General features: G+C 40.4%; 1 protein-coding gene and 1 long non-coding RNA gene across 5 annotated transcripts in view; one reads left to right on the top strand and one right to left on the bottom strand.

Moving 5' to 3' along the window:
* LOC125378244 overlaps nt 1–16,109 on the bottom strand; it is a 45,215-nt gene that overhangs the window by 25,758 nt on the left and 3,348 nt on the right. The window contains exon 1 of one of the 3 annotated variants that reach the window (XR_007220146.1): nt 2,694–2,779. The exons of 1 other annotated variant lie outside the window; for it this stretch is intronic. This is a non-coding gene — a long non-coding RNA (uncharacterized LOC125378244). Of the gene's footprint in view, nt 1–707; nt 814–2,693; nt 2,780–16,109 lie in introns of those variants that run through there. One more of the 3 variants, XR_007220145.1, reaches the window with a different exon arrangement.
* Nucleotides 2–10,432, top strand: LOC124117163. Of its 2 annotated transcripts, none has more exons than XM_048393539.1 (6): nt 2–477; nt 4,503–4,649; nt 5,918–6,071; nt 6,637–6,909; nt 7,727–8,020; nt 8,276–10,432. In XM_048393539.1, the coding sequence occupies exons 2-6, from the start codon at nt 4,503–4,505 to the stop codon at nt 9,532–9,534; spliced, it is 2,127 nt and encodes a 708-aa protein (XP_048249496.1). In that variant the 5' UTR covers nt 2–477; the 3' UTR covers nt 9,535–10,432. The 2 variants fall into 2 exon arrangements, with proteins under 2 accessions (XP_048249496.1, XP_048249497.1); XM_048393540.1 differs by lacking the exon at nt 2–477 and adding an exon at nt 862–1,265.

The following is a 16,109-nucleotide window of genomic DNA, read 5'->3' as shown; positions in this document are numbered from 1 at the left end:
CTGACAAGAAGGGAGAAAGGGGTAGGAATGCCATGCTTCAATAACTTGTCACTAAATATTCGTCGTCTTCATTTATATTTTTAAAATCCATTGACATTCAGTTTTAACATTGACTTACATATACCTTCATTTTGGCGGGCATTTTTGGGGAAATAAAAAGAGACCAGTGAAACTGCCTCATGTGTTTCAAATTTGGATATATTGGATATAAAATATATCCACAATACTATATGACAAGAGGGATGACTTCAACTTTCCAACAGTCAAATTTCTCTTCATGTCCAGCAATTGTTCACCATCTCCATTGTCATTTATCACAACTCGAGCCATCAACTAGCTTCGTTTTTAAATTCGCGCCTTGACGATGGCACATCCGGGTAGGTGCAGCCTCATTCTGATGAAGCTGGGCTGTGGACCATCGCCTGTATACTGACGGGGGCACTAGATGAGTACCAGAACTGGATACTGTCAGTCAAGGTGCGTCAGTTTACCATGTATAATAAATTAATGACTGCTAATTATGCATTATAGTTTAATACTGAACGTAGGAGTGTCATTTGTTCTTGATCTGATAGTTATCCTGCATCGCAATCGTCACATATCCACTCTTAGTAATACCTATGTTTCGGATGAAGCCAGTTAGCTCACAGGAACTCGATGATAGCGAGTATAACATAATATATTCGTATATTGAAAAACAATCTCACCCCTCTATACACTGGGACCCCGTGGTACCGCGGCATTCATCGCATCGCGACATTAATGATTTCCGATAGGTCACGCGGGACACGCCTCTTAGCGGTTGTCTATTAATGCAAATCAGTAACCAGGAAGTGCTCACTTCGTAAACAATTTCAATTTCCTCGGAATGTTCCGTCTGCTGTAAGTAAGGGGTTATTTATGCGTTGATACTTGCAAAACATATCCCAGGCTACACAATCGTGTTCATATGTGGTCACCTTACCTCGTATTTATTTTAAACCAACAATCAAATCTCAACCCTAAGCTTCGCCGCCGAGGTAAACAAGAAAAGGGTTGGCCGGAAATAACGTCAATCTATTTGTAGGTACGTGTTACGTGATTGGCATTTCACCGCCCACAAATAAAAGCTCGGAGAGAGAGAGAGAGAGTCTTGACGGCGTGAAACATTGATCATTATCAGGTGTGTCTACCTGAGCCAAACCCTGTACAGGTCGTCGTGACATATCTGGAACACCAACGACTGCGGTGTTATCGACTAACAAAACGTCCCCTTATAGCTGAAGGTACGTTTGTTACAAAGTGTGACCTGGCTGATTGTGTAGGCCGTTGCTGGTGTATCAGCCGTCTGACAGCCTGGTCCAAAGGCCTTATATTTCTTTTACGTGTATCTGCAGTGCCACCATTTTGAGTTTTTAGTTTCAGAGAATAACCTACGATCTATGAGAAGTTACGGATTATCTGTCCAGAGTGAATTCATTCGGTGAAATGATTTGTATAAGTATCAAATATTTGTATAAGTATCACTTGTCCCCAACTCGTTTCAAATAAAACTGTTTTCTATACAGCTGGCTACGGCACTGTCTATCTATTACTCCATGTGAAGAAAGTATGAAGACAAACGTATAATGTGAACCTTGACGAGAAACTTGATACAAGTCAACCCAATGTTTTTGACGTCTTGCCAAATTTCAAGTTTGACCGTATTGATCTCAACCATGAGTGAGTGAGTAAGGTTTTACGCAGCTTTTGGCAGTATTCCAGCCATGTCAGAGCTTCACACTTTGACCCATGTGGGAAATCGAACCCAGGCCTTCGTGGTGACTAGCGGGATCTTTAACCACCAGGCTACCGAACAGCCGCTAGCAACAATGACTAAACTACCCATGTGCAAATATCGGAAGGTAATTACACTCCTTCTTTTCACTGTAAGGTAATATGTAGTGGATATTTGTGTTTTCTTGTCAAACAACATATTCATATCACCGAGTGCCCCGACAATGTTGATATTTTCATGAGTAGCAGTTGAGATGAGATAAGATTTTGACAGGGAAACAAATGACCTATTTATTATGAATTCTATTACTGATGACATAGTGTCACCGAGGCCGGCTGACAGTAGTTCCGGCATGAACTGATATTTAACTTGAGCGAGAAAAAGCATTAGTTCACTGCTACAAACATAACGTATACCGCTGATGAAAAACAAACGCATGAACATGTCATTAGAGAACAGTTCAAAAGTTCGATGATAGATAACAATCTGAATTCCTTGAAGTGCAAGTATCATGAAAAATAGTACATCATTATGTAGCCAGTATGATGTACAATACGATGCCCGAGAAAAAAGTATCAAAACGTTAAGTTAGTTCATGTTTCATTAGTTGTTGGGAGACCTGTGTTGTACATATTATACCGGTTAAAGTAATGGATTCATCCGTGTGCGAAATACACATCATGTCGGAAGGCGCACGTTTAATCTCCAATAATAAGTTAGTAAGTAAGTAATGAATTCATGTATGTCACGAGTATGGCAAGTGGGGGCGTGTCAAGTGAATTATATAAGTTTAACATCGTACGATATTTTTCTTTTCAATTTTACGGGCGCGGGTTCCACACATACCCACACCCTCAGTCCGCTCCTTCATAAAGATATACATCGAAACATTTGTGTAGCCAATTAATCATAATTAACCAGAACGGTATTTTCTTACCTTCAGTCACCCATCTCCCAACAACATGTAACTGCGGTAGATTATTGCATAATGTGTGCCAGCAGTCAGTCCAGGGCCCACTTGCACAAAGCGATCTTAGCGCTAAGATGATCTTAACTCCCATACTTTAACATAGGCTTACAATAGTCTTAGCGCTAAGATCGTATCATAAAACACTTACTAGTAGCCATGTGTATAGTGTAATGGAACACGTCAGCAAGTGACGCGGATTCACAGAGTCTATGACATGCCGCTGCAACTGTAGTGCTATTTCAATACTACAACGGGATATTGTGATAACGAGGGAGTGAGTTGAGTTAAATGCCGCTTTTAACAGTATTCCGGTTATAACGCGGCTTGTCAGCTTTATGTGGGAGGAAAGCCCGAAGCGATGCAGGTCTCAGACCTTTACCACTTCGGTGAAACCCACGAGCACGGGTATGGTGCTGACAAACCTAGAAACATAATTGGGGCGAACCGGGACTCGAACCCACAATCATAGGTTTCTGGCGTGCCCAAGGGACGCAACTCTGCATAGCGAATCGCGGCGCCTTAGACGACTGGGCCACCCGTGCCCCCGATATTGAGATAAGGAGAAAATATACTAACCAAACAAACCAATGTGCCCAAGATGGGGTTATCCCGATTATTTTCGCCACTATTGTTGGTCACAGGTAGGTGTTCACTTGTACTTCTTTCGAAATCACCAGTTCATCTTCCGAGAAACATTCACGTTCCATGATAATTCGAAAACTATTGTCACTGTCTGAGTAGGACAAGTTGTGATCAGCATCCCGCCAAAAGAGAAGTAGTAAGTGCGATCGAAGCTTCATCCTTTTATACACAGATCAGTGAATATTTTGAACGGAGAATAGGTCTTCAGCAACCCATGCTTGCCGTAAAAGGTGAATATGCTTGTCGTAGGCGACTAACGGGATCGGGTGGTCAGGCTCGCTGACTTGGTCGATGCATGTCATCGATCCCAATTGCGTGGATTGATACTCATGATATCAATCACTGGACTGGCTGGTCCAGGCTCGATTATTTACAGACCGCCGTCATATGGCTGGAATATTGCTGAGTGCGGCGTTAAACAACAAACCAACCAACCAAACACAGAATAGTCTCAGTGAATGAGTGGGTATGGTTTTACGCCGCTTTTAGCAATATTCCAGCAATATCACGGCGGGGGATACCAGAAATGGGCTTCACACATTGTACCCATGTCGGGAATCGAACACGGGTCTTCAGCGTGACGAGTGAACGCTTTAACCACTAGGCTACCCGACCGCGCCAGAAAAGTCTCACAGCAACATAAATGAAAGTACCAAAACGCGAACAATAAATTCAATTGAAGAAATAGTACGTTTCGCACAGTGTTTTCTCACCGAATAGTGACCTTAATTTGTGATGCGAATGGCCATTGTCACATTGCCGTTGTATATTTCAATCCTTTAATCCCACTCATACCCATGCCTGATTTTAATAAGCCAAACAAGTGACTTGAAGGGTCAATTCCGATACATTTTGAACAATTTATGTTTTTTGCAGACACTCAAACCATATTTTTTCCAATAGCACCTCAGTATGAGGCATGGGAGGGAGGGGCGGGGCTTGTGCGACCAAGCGTGCAATTTTAAGGAAATTTCCTCTAACAAGACCATATATTGAGCCTCTTGATTAAAACTCAAGGAATGAAGTTTTCAACTGGTCCCTGAGCAATGACATTCGTTTAGCCATATCAGTTGGTTCAATGTTTGACATAAAACCATCTGCTCATTCATTCGAACAATTGTTTCTCGTTTTCAGATGTCTTCCCGCGAAATGGGAAAAGTGATGGAGAAGGCTGTGAAAGGGGTATATAGGAAAGTAATTTACGGTATGGACCCATCAGTAATGCTCCCAATGATTCGTGAGACCGGAATTCTTACTGTGGATGGTTATGAACCGTACTGTGTAAGTATATTCTGTCCTATGGATACCATGTATAGCTGCTTGTGAGCACCCACACTGCATTTTCATGAGACGCATTAAAATATATCCACTACGTTTATATCAAAGTCAGTTCTTAAACAAATGTGAATGTTCACAATGCAATGTACTAACCACATACACCTGGAGAAAGAGTAATAACTAGAGAGTCAGAATCCTATGACGTCTTTACTGATTGCACATAAAAGAAGTCAACTTCTTCAGTGACAGGTACAAACATTTCATATTCAACTTCTATACATAACCTTCAAGGCTTTAAGCTGCGATAGTTGATATCACGTTGTTCTGTGTAAACAGGGGCAGTCAGTTGGCCTAGTGGTTAACGCGTTTGCTCGTCACGCCGAAGACCCGGGTTCGAATCCAGACATGGGTACAATGTGTTAAGCCCATTTCTGGTGTCCGCTACGTGATATTGCTGGAATATGGCTAAAAGCGGCGTAAAACCATACTCACTCACTCATCCTCTTTAGTTATCTCTCACATGAAATAGATTCTTGGGACCTTTTCTTCATTTCAGTCCCCATGTTAATAAGTGAGTGAGTGAGTTAATGCTTTAAATCACATCGGCAATATTTCAGCCATATCGTGTCGAGAAATTATACATTTTTAATACATATATTTAAACTAAATAAAAACTGTCATCGATGGGCAGTAAAATTTAAATGGATTCCTGGGACCTTTTCTTCATTTCAATCTCCACGTTAATGAGTGAGTGACTGAGTTAATGCTTTACGTCACATCGGCAATATTTCTGGCATATCGTGACGAGAAATTATACATTTTTAATACATATATTTAAACTAAATAAAACCTGTCATCGATGGACAGTAAAATTTAAAATTTAAATATTTAAACACCAGGGAACCTATCCCCACGTTAATGCAACGAATCCGAACTGCACCTTCACTAGTTCGTATCGATTTCCATACAGCCATTCACGTATTACACATGCATAGCCATTAGGGAACACAGCCTCCGGGAAATCCTACGGTATGGTTTGTTTTTACAGCACAAAGTATTGGGTCCAGCTGAATATACGTCAATCAAATTTCATACTAAATGTGTTTAAAACATTATTCACCATGGAAAATCGGATACAGAAATTGAAATTATTCTACTTGATATCTGATTACTCAACACAAACGCTGGTGTCGCCAACGTGAATACCATGGGATCATAGAGAAAGCGGAAGATATATTTTTATATTTTTTTACTTTTATTTTCTATCAAAGGATGAACTCAACAAAATGATTCAGCATGGAAGAACTATTGCGGACATAAACACGCGACTACTTGACATTCTGTTCACCCGAGACAAATGGTGGATTGTCTTCATCCGAGTCTGTGGACAATGTGGATACCAGGGCACCATACAGGCAATTGAAGGTATATCAGTTACACCGATGGGGGTACTATGAACCACTATCTGGAACCTGATTCCAATCAAGGTCCACACAATGGTAATCAATGAGACATAACTACCTGGATTGATATACATCCGGGTACTGTTGTTCAAAACAACATTAGCGCCACGACTGTCGTAAGTCTATGTTACGGTATGGGAGTTACGATCACCTTAGCGCTAAGATCGCTTTGTACAACGGCACCCAGGTGTGTTTCCAGACCGCATCAAACTTCCAAGCACTGCCAATTGGTTCCGTTTTAAACATCCGAAGAAACTATTTCGAAACCGAGAATTGCCTTTTTCCTATTAACATAAAAGGTTTGAAATAAATATTTTTCAAACTTCAAAAGTCCCAAGATAAGACTAATCTATAAACACATAATGTGAATGTATTACATGCAAGTAGTGTATGTTGACAGTTCCTTTGTATTCAGTTTCAACAAAGTGTTGTACTTGCAAAGATACTGATACATGAACATATACAGGTTCAAGTCCTTAGGTTTAATGTTTAGTGTATGATGTCTGTGTTTCTAACCCATATTTCAGAAAAGTTGACAGCAACTCAGCGATCTGAACTGCGATCTAGTACCAGGCAGCGAAGGGGTGAAGGAAGACGTGGGGGGATGTCACATTCAGACAGGAGACGACAGCGTCACCCTGACAAACCTTCAAGTGATTCAAACCAGTTCTCAGAAACCAACGCCATAGCCACGACACCAACCCTAAGGGAGGATCCTACACTGGGAAACATTACATTGGAAGGAGGTCAATGGGAAGCAAGATACGAGAACAGGAACAGCAGCATTGGTCCATCTCCTGGTCAGCCATATATGCTTTAGAATGCATTGTGTATTTCACAACAAATTGCATACTGTCTTCTCGAAAAGCCGTCTTCATTGTAGATGACCAAATGTTTTGTGTATTAAAAATATAATCACCATGGCAAACAAATAATGAAAACATATTTCGGTTAGATTTAATGTTCGTTGTGTGTAGCTTATGGGTGTCTTAAGAGTGGGCTAACATAGATCAGATGGTCTGAGTCGATGACCTGCGCGAATAGGTGGTGTCATGCATGATGACAGGTACACCTAGTCACTACTTTGCCTGATCGCAACTCAAGTATATAACATACAGCTGGTATATTACTGACTGCGGACCGCCTCCGTGGTCTAATGGTAGAGCGTCCGCCCGGAGAGCGGAAGGTCCGGGGTTCGATCCCCGACGGCGTCATACCAAAAGACGTGAAAAGACGGTACTTGTTGTTACCCTGCCTGGCGCACGGCATTAAGGGGCTTAAACAAGGACTGGTCGGCTCGGAGTCAGTATACTGTGTCTGAGTGGGGTATTCATGTTTAACTGCGGCATGGTATCTCAGTGACCTAGCACTATAAATCGGCATCAGTCCGGACTAGTACAAGCAGCCACACACATACATACACGTGCATGCACGTCGCTATATAAGTGCAATATTCTTGGACGCGACGTTAAACCCCATTTCACCTCACCTACTGACTGCGGTGTTAAACAACACTCATGTATCTTGCTATTCCATTGTATGAGTTAGCCACGAATGTTTTTTTAATTATTGATGCAGTTCATGCAATCACTCACTCATTAACTCACTCTGTTTCAGAATCGTTGATAGAAGCTCAACGCCCTCGACTACACATGCGAACACAAGTTCTTACATCGCAGAGCGGTAGTGAAAGGAGAACCAAAGGACAACAAGAATTGTCAGATTCATACAGCAGACAACAATTTGATCAAAATTCATGGGATTCAAACACCTTTTCTGAAACCAAGCCATTAGCAATGGCATCGACGCAAAGGACAGATCCAACACATGGAACCATGCCTTGGGGAGGTGTTCAGTGGGAAGCAAGATACGACAACACACAGATGAACAGTGACATTGGTCGATCGCCTGGTCAGTAACACATTCCACATGAATGATGAGTTAACTGCTTATTCATAAATACCTCAACATTTTTACAGGTGTTTTCTTGAAAGGTTTCTTCTTCATACATAGATAACCAAAAGGTCTGTAGATAATATCATAGTTCTTGTAACAATAAAATACTTAAAATTTCAAACAAAGGTATTATTTTAACAATTTATTTAACAATTACTTGGTCACAATTACAAACATGTTATGAATGATTTTTTAAAATTTCCAATCCAGGAAGTGTAATTGATGACGAGAAGAAATTCACTCTCAAGAAGGAAACTATCCACTTTATTCAAAACATTCAAAGAGCAGAAAATAACTTTGAGGATGCGTTCAAAGATTTTACAATTTCAAAAAAGGATACTGACAAAATCAGTCCCAATATTTGGAATATCCCAGTCCGTGCTAACAATGCGGTAGATCACAATTCGAATTTAACGACAGGAGGCGAATCAAACATGCACAAAGTCAGTAATCTCTCGTCGCTGGAGAATAACAAGCTCCAAAGCTACCCTGGAGAGGATGAGAGTGAAACTCGTTCAGTCAACGATGATGCAACAATGGAATGGAACCATGAACCACACCCCAGTTTTCACAGCCACCCAATAATAGATAGTCACCACGACGACAGAGAATCGGAAGTAAAAGAGAAGGTAATGCAGAGTTCTCCCGCTATGGACGGATCTAACATGGCACCATATGTTAGTAATTTAATCATTCAGTCACAGCTTGACCAGCAAAGAAAACATGAGGGTGCACCACTCGGTCAGGAAACTGTCACTGTTGAATATCAGAGCACAGAAGGCTTGGAAGTTGAGCCGCCAAAGGAGAAGGGCCGTCACCGTGGTCCTGGAAGTCGGTATTATCATCCCAAGGAACATTATCATACAGAAAGTACAAGTGTAAAAAGCCACTTTGATGAGAAGACACAGTGTGACCCCCAGTACAAGGTGATCAACACCGAAATGGCCTACCAAGAAGAACCTGCGTTAGCTGGAACAGAAGCAGATTGTGATATACCCCGCTTGTCAGGCCCTGTCGACGTGTCTGGAAACGCTTCTCCGGTTGGCAATATTCCACTTTTTGGACTGATCGAGGGGGAAACTTCACCGAATGTCATGTCTGACAGGCCGGGACATGACACACTACATATTGCAGGTAATGGTACATATTTGGCTGAACCATACAATGTGATGTCTGACAAGAAAAGGTCCAGTGGCAGCACCTGCACCCAACCAGTTAATGTCCGTTCAAATACACCCCAACAGGCCTACTCGCCCCTACGTGAAACGTCTGATGGGAGTGTACGCCTTTCCTCACACTACCATCCCAGCTTTGGCGATTCACCGGTACCAAACTATACTCACATTCAACCTCCAGTCCACATTGTGTCAATGTCGGAAACATCTGAACCACCCCCTATCCATGAGGCCTTAGCTGAGATGACACTGACCCGAATGATGGATGGAGCCAGTACAGAGACACCTCGTTAGTCCGGATATATGCCTGTGGTGACACAAAAGCCCACAAAAGCGGAGGCGAACTGTTCATCAGCACACTGGCGAACCTTGTGTTCAGCATGACACTGACGAACCTTGTGTTCAGCATGACACTGACGAACCTTGTGTTCTGCATGACACTGACGAACCTTGTGTTCCGCATGACACTGGCGAACCTTGACGAACCTTGCTTTCAGCATGACACTGGCGAACCTTGCGTTAAGCATGACACTGGCGAACCTTGTGTTCAGCATGACACTGACGAACCTTGTGTTCAGCATGACACTGACGAACCTTGTGTTCAGCATGACACTGACGAACCTTGTGTTCCGCATGACACTGGCGAACCTTGACGAACCTTGCTTTCAGCATGACACTGACGAACCTTGTGTTCAGCATGACACTGACGAACCTTGTGTTCAGCATGGCACTGACGAACCTTGTGTTCCGCATGACACTGACGAACCTTGTGTCCAGCATGACACTGACGAACCTTGTGTTCCGCATGACACTGGCGAACCTTGCGTTCAGCATGACACTGACGAACCTTGTGTTCAGCATGACACTGACGAACCTTGTGTTCCGCATGACACTGGCGAACCTTGCGTTCAGCATGACACTGACGAACCTTGCGTTCAGCATGACACTGACGAACCTTGCGTTCAGCATGACACTGGCGAACCTTGCGTTCAGCATGACACTGACGAATCTTGTGTTCAGCATGACACTGGCGAACCTTGCGTTCAGCATGACACTGACGAACCTTGTGTTCGAATGCAGGATTGGGGTCTTTGGTGAAAGGCCATGTCATAATAATTATCCCTCCAGTAATGGTGGATGAAGCTAACAGCAAGATGTATGGGAACAATGAATAAAACATATAATATTCTTAGTGACCCACTCCCTTTGCTAATTATCGAGCTAGCTTCTATTTGTCATTTCTATTCTATTACCTATTTCCATTCTATAACCAATCAGTGCTAATTACCCTCGGTATCCCATTTGCCCATTGTCTATTACCAATCAGTTATAAATGAAGTGTTGGCTTCCATTGCTCATCACCTATCAGCGCCAACTGTTTGTTGGCTTTCCTTGTTAAGTTTCCTCCTTTGTTGCTCTTATAACTTTTGTTGTTCTTACAGGTACATACATACATACATACACACACACACATATATATATATATATATATATATATATATTCTCTGCCCCATATCATTTATTTACCTGATGAAGGAGTAAGTAAGTGTTCCTCCCAATAAAGATGTTAACATCCATAAATTCTCTTCCTTGTGTGTATCACTTGTAAAAGACTTTTGAAGACTTGCCATACCCTGACACATCATTTAAAGTGGCGAACACGTAACTCGCTCACGAAAAGAAACGCGAAGACAGCTAAATTAACAGCTTTATCCTTAAAATGTGTATAAAATGCATAAACATGTGGTTAGAAATGACACTGTTACTTCAGATACCGCAACTTTTGACACTGCGAAAAATTCAAGCATTTCATCCCGAACTGTTGTGGAGTTTAAGGAGTGTTTTAAACGTATCGAGATTCAGTTGTCTTCTGAAGTGTTTTTACATTAAACCATTTTCTTATTCCGCACATTCAAACTTATATCAAAGAAGGGTAAATTTCTTTTTAACATCGTTGTTAACAACGATGTTATTAAAGCTTGGTGTGAATATTTTAGAAAATATGAATTAGACCTTTCGCTTATTGAAAACATTATGAATCAACCATTATGTTTAAACCACTCATTAAATTCCCCAAAGTTTTTCATAAAAGATTGGTATAATAAGGGTATTTGGTCCCTAAAACATATATGTCAGGGAAATAGATTTACTCCATTTGAAATTCTAAAAGAAAGATACAATATTAAAGGGACATTTTTGCATTATGTTCAACTTATTTCAATTATTCCCCAAACATGGAAAACAGCAATTAAAAAACAATTTGATGTAGATTTATACTTTGACGTATATTCTTCCATGTTATCAGGACTTATTGATTTGTAAAAAAGGTTCAATACTTTTTTATGATAAACTTATTTTTTCTGACTCACAACCTAAAATATGTAAGAAATGGGAGATTGAATTTGGTGAATGCTTAGAATGGGCTAATTTTTTTGTCTCTTTTAGAAAAGACAGAGATGTAAAAGCGATAGATTTTCAATTTAGATTCCTGCATAGAATTATATATAAAAAAAATCTATTTGGAATATCTGTCAGCAAAAACTAATAATAAGCTTTGCACTTATAACAGAAAGTGGAAATGGTATTGTGGTTTACATGATGCCTTGAATCTTACATAGATTTCTGACTGTGTTATTATTGATTGTTTCCAATCACTTTGACTCTATTGCCAGAGAAAAACTGCAATGTTTCTCCAAGATAATGATTACAATATTATAGTTTGGTATTGTTTATTCTTTTATTATTAGCTTATCTTTCTATGATTGCTAATAAATATGGTGTTAACAACTTTCATGACGGAACATCTTGCTCGATCCTACAAGATCAAGGCCTATCCTCCAAATATGCTGTGTTAAATTGTTAATAATGCTATACATGTATATATCACTGTGTATGTAACCACTGAAACTGGAATAAAAATGATTGGAAAAAATAAAATTCTTTTTAACATTGCGTTCAAGACAATTGCACTTATATAGCGTTGGGTATACACGTGTATTAGTGTGGATGCTATCAATAGTCCGGACTTGTGCCGGTCTTACCATTTTTGCAAACACTTGGTGGCATCACTGATTTTCAGTCATCCATTCATATAGTTTTGATCGTTCTTCTGCCTGTTGCGCCCAATGGAGTTTTGAGTTTTGGTGGATGTTCGAAACTGATTGTTCTCTAGCGTCGACGTTTTGAATTTAAAGTGCTAGCCCACTGAGACTCCAAGCCAAACAGTTCTTGTGGTACCACCTAATTCCGAGCGCAAAACATGGAAACAACAGGTATTACCTTTCAACGTCATTTAGCAATACGCGGCCAGGGGATTCGACCCACCAACCCTCCGCTCTTCTCCCGGGCGGTGAATTGATGTCAAAAATATAATGCAAGTGCGTGAGATCGTGCACATTGTACGTACACATACCTTGCTGATCACGCCCTGTGGAGAAAGATTGAGCGGTTATTTGCGCTGTCACTGTCAGTTGTCAACTGCATAAATGACAAGATGTCGATGATCGCGAGGCGTATTCTATCAACCGCTGCATTGCAACTTTTCCATAAAATCTCATCTCGGCAAACTAAATAAATCTTATATTCCTTGCTATACTGAATGCGAAACAGGGATGTTGTCTGCAAGGCCAAAGCCACAACAGGTTTCAGGATTGTGTGACATCATGCCCTAATGGCGTGGGTGCTCATGCTTTCAGTCTCTGGTTTGCCTGCGCCAGTCTTGACACACCGCTGTCATGTAGCTGGAATACTGATGACAGTGGTGTTAAACAGCATTCACACAAAAACATAATAGAGAGGTACAGAATGTAAGATCAAAAGCAAATTTTGAAAGTATGACCTCTAGAGGGATTATACATTTCGGAGTTAGTATGTAACAGATTCCAAGGGCATTCAGGAAAGTAACCAAACATGATATCCATGGAGTATACTGAAAATAGGATACGAACCTCTTAAACATGTCCAGGAGCCATCATTAGTGGAAACATGGAAATTTCAGTCTGAAATAGTAGGTTATGATAAGATGTTTACAAGTGCCGATCAACGTCGACAGATAATTACTTGCTCACAACAATCATAGCGCTAGGAGTATTGTAAATCCATGTTAAAGTACTGGAGATATGATCTCAGCGCTAAGTTTGCTTTGTTCAGGCGGGTCTTGACAATGACATCTCACTTTACTTTCAGTCATGTGAACGATAAGATGGTGGTTGATTTGTTGTCCGCCACTGAAACATATGCAGGGTCTTGTGATGTCATCTAGCTGAGACATACCTACTGATCTCAGGATAAGTGCAGTGGTTTGGACATCTGGGGAGATGGACTCTCCCGCTGCCTACACTGATGACGTTGCCGTCCTGACCATCTGAAGGGTAAGTGGGGATCACACACGTGGGTGTGTTACTCGGGATCTATAAGATAGTACATTAAGTTCAAATGAAGCTTAAAAACTGACAAGACTTTTCAGTCTCCGATATGACTTTCTCTACTGTAAAACGATATCAATGAAGCATGGTAACTTTTGATATACGGGAAGAAATTGTCTTTTCAGGGATATTGTGTTTACAATTCTTTTAGGTTAAGTGTAAACAAGCTTGGAATTAATTGTGAACCTGAGTCATCATTTCTAAATGACCGTACAGGAGAGTGCTATGAATGTCGCAGGATCAGGCTTCTAGTCGTCCCAGACAAGTATTCGAAGACGAGTTTCAATAAAATGTATTTATTTGCCTGTAACATGAAACGTCAGTATCAGAAAAGTGTTGATTGCTGTGGGCCATCCTACCAGGCTGACAGGCGACAATTGACTGTCCATACTGTATAGCATCTATATAATAATGATAGGAGTAAGATAGGCAAAATATGTATAAGCACTGATTGGCCATGCATGCTAGTGCGTTTATAACGAGATAATATACTGACGTCACACTTATGGTGCAAAGTCAGTGATCCCTAAAATTGTGTTTCGTATGTTATTAATATATACATATAGTGTTATTCCTTCACACAGTCTCTTACGTGCTATGCTGGTGCAGTGTTTAAAGGGGCACTGATCTAACGCAATTCCCCGGGACTGGTTGTTGCCTTTGTTATTGTTTTTTCCCAGTGAGTACCCGGATGTATAGCAGAAATCTAGACTAGTTCGCGACCTCTGCTGCGCCATTCGTAAGCGCACTAGTCACTTGTATGGGTAGTAATAAGGGCGTATGGTCACATTGATCAACAAAATGAAATAAAGTTTTGGAGATAATATGGAAATGTAGGTATCTTTGTGGTTAGCATCGGTAATGGTGACGAAGTTTTGATAAGTCACTTGCTTGGTAATTTTGCGATTTTCGTTTACACTATTTTGACTTGCAACACAAAGTAAATATTTCACCCCGAGCTTGCTTTTTGATAGTGTGTATATTTTTTACTGTCAAAATGTGTAACATTTTCAAATTTATTCAACGCCTAAATATTCAGTTATTTAACAAATTGACTGAAAAACATTTCCAACTGTATTATTATGATAACGAATTCCAAACATTTTGATGTTTAATGTCATCACCAAGAGACTGAAAATGTTACGTTGAAAAGTACATTTCTATGTTGTTTGGCTTCTAATCCTACATAATAATCTGTTGTGATGTTTGTAGGCCCTTTTGATTGCCTTAATCAATCTGGACAGATTTTTTAGTCAAAATGACTGAAATATTTACACATTTTATAAATTGCCTGAGAGAATTACATTTTACAAATAGACGGTAATATATACACGCTTACAAGGGAAAAGGCCTGTGAAAACAACGTATATCGCGCATTGAAGAATTCCCCAACCAAGACGTAGAGAAACAAGGACGAATCGGTTCAATGCTACAGCAAATGAAGGAAAACAAAATGCAAATACCATAATTACAACCTACCAAATGTATCCGTGAATATCCACACAAAGGAACAATATCCCATTCGTCTGCAGCTGTACAAAGAAACCTATTCGATGTCACGTGTCTCTGTAACATCACATATTTTAAAAGATATATATCGTTTCGGGATATTATAACCCGTGTTCGTTTCTCAACTGATCACTTGGATTGTTTCAGGTGTTTCACATAGGTGTCAAGTCTCAAGGGTCAGCTGAGAAAGCCCACGTGACAACTATTTTCATAACGTCCACGGTTCCTAAAAAATCCATTGAGTGATAGATAACAATGATCAATCAAACAACGTATTATCAGTTCACCCTTTGAACAAAGTATGTTGTTTTTACACCGGCACTTCACACAAGGATATGTGTGTATTCCCTTTGTTTTAGTAAACCTAGACATGTAAACACTCACTTTTGACATATCCACGTGCACTGTGCAAGATAACAGTGATTAATCAATCAACGTATTTTCTGTTAATCCTTTGATGACTAGGAACGATCCGTTGATTTACAAAAAAAAGTAAATCAACTGATCATTCACCTTTTGCTGGTCTGCCACGTGCATATTACATAACACACATTTCACCTCACTTCAAACCTTGATTTAGATTGAATAATTACCCTAGACACAATAAATGCCAAATGGGAACCTTTGTCAGGTAATCTATGTGGTGCTACCACTAATTGTACCTGTAATAAATTCATTAACTGAGCATCAATGACGACAAATACACAAGTGTAGGGTTATGCGAGAAAACGTGGATGACAACAAGGGAGTAGTAATCGTATTATCGACGTAATTCGAAAACCGAAAATGCTTTCACTGCATGGATACTTTTTTTAGTGTTAACTATAACCATCTGGGGTATTTCCAAATGACGACATCCGATGAGCTCCGCCGTTCTTTTTGTCTGTTAGTTTAGGCTGAAGAAATTAATTAACATGCGCCCTTTGTCGAAATCTT

Source organism: Haliotis rufescens, unplaced genomic scaffold (assembly GCF_023055435.1).
Source record: "Haliotis rufescens isolate VD_foot unplaced genomic scaffold, xgHalRufe1.0.p SCAF_12, whole genome shotgun sequence".
Lineage (NCBI taxonomy): Eukaryota > Metazoa > Mollusca > Gastropoda > Lepetellida > Haliotidae > Haliotis > Haliotis rufescens.
The sequence above is the reverse complement of the archived record's forward strand: the minus strand, read 5'-3'. Positions and strand labels throughout refer to the sequence as shown.

Coding starts and splice junctions, on each gene's coding strand:
- LOC124117163 (XM_048393539.1), top strand. CDS start 4,503: ATGTCTTCCCGCGAAATGGGAAAAGTGATGGAGAAGGCTGTGAAAGGG. Junction 6,072..6,636: donor CACCATACAGGCAATTGAAG/GTATATCAGTTA, acceptor CCCATATTTCAG/AAAAGTTGACAGCAACTCAG. Junction 8,021..8,275: donor TGACATTGGTCGATCGCCTG/GTCAGTAACACA, acceptor TTTCCAATCCAG/GAAGTGTAATTGATGACGAG.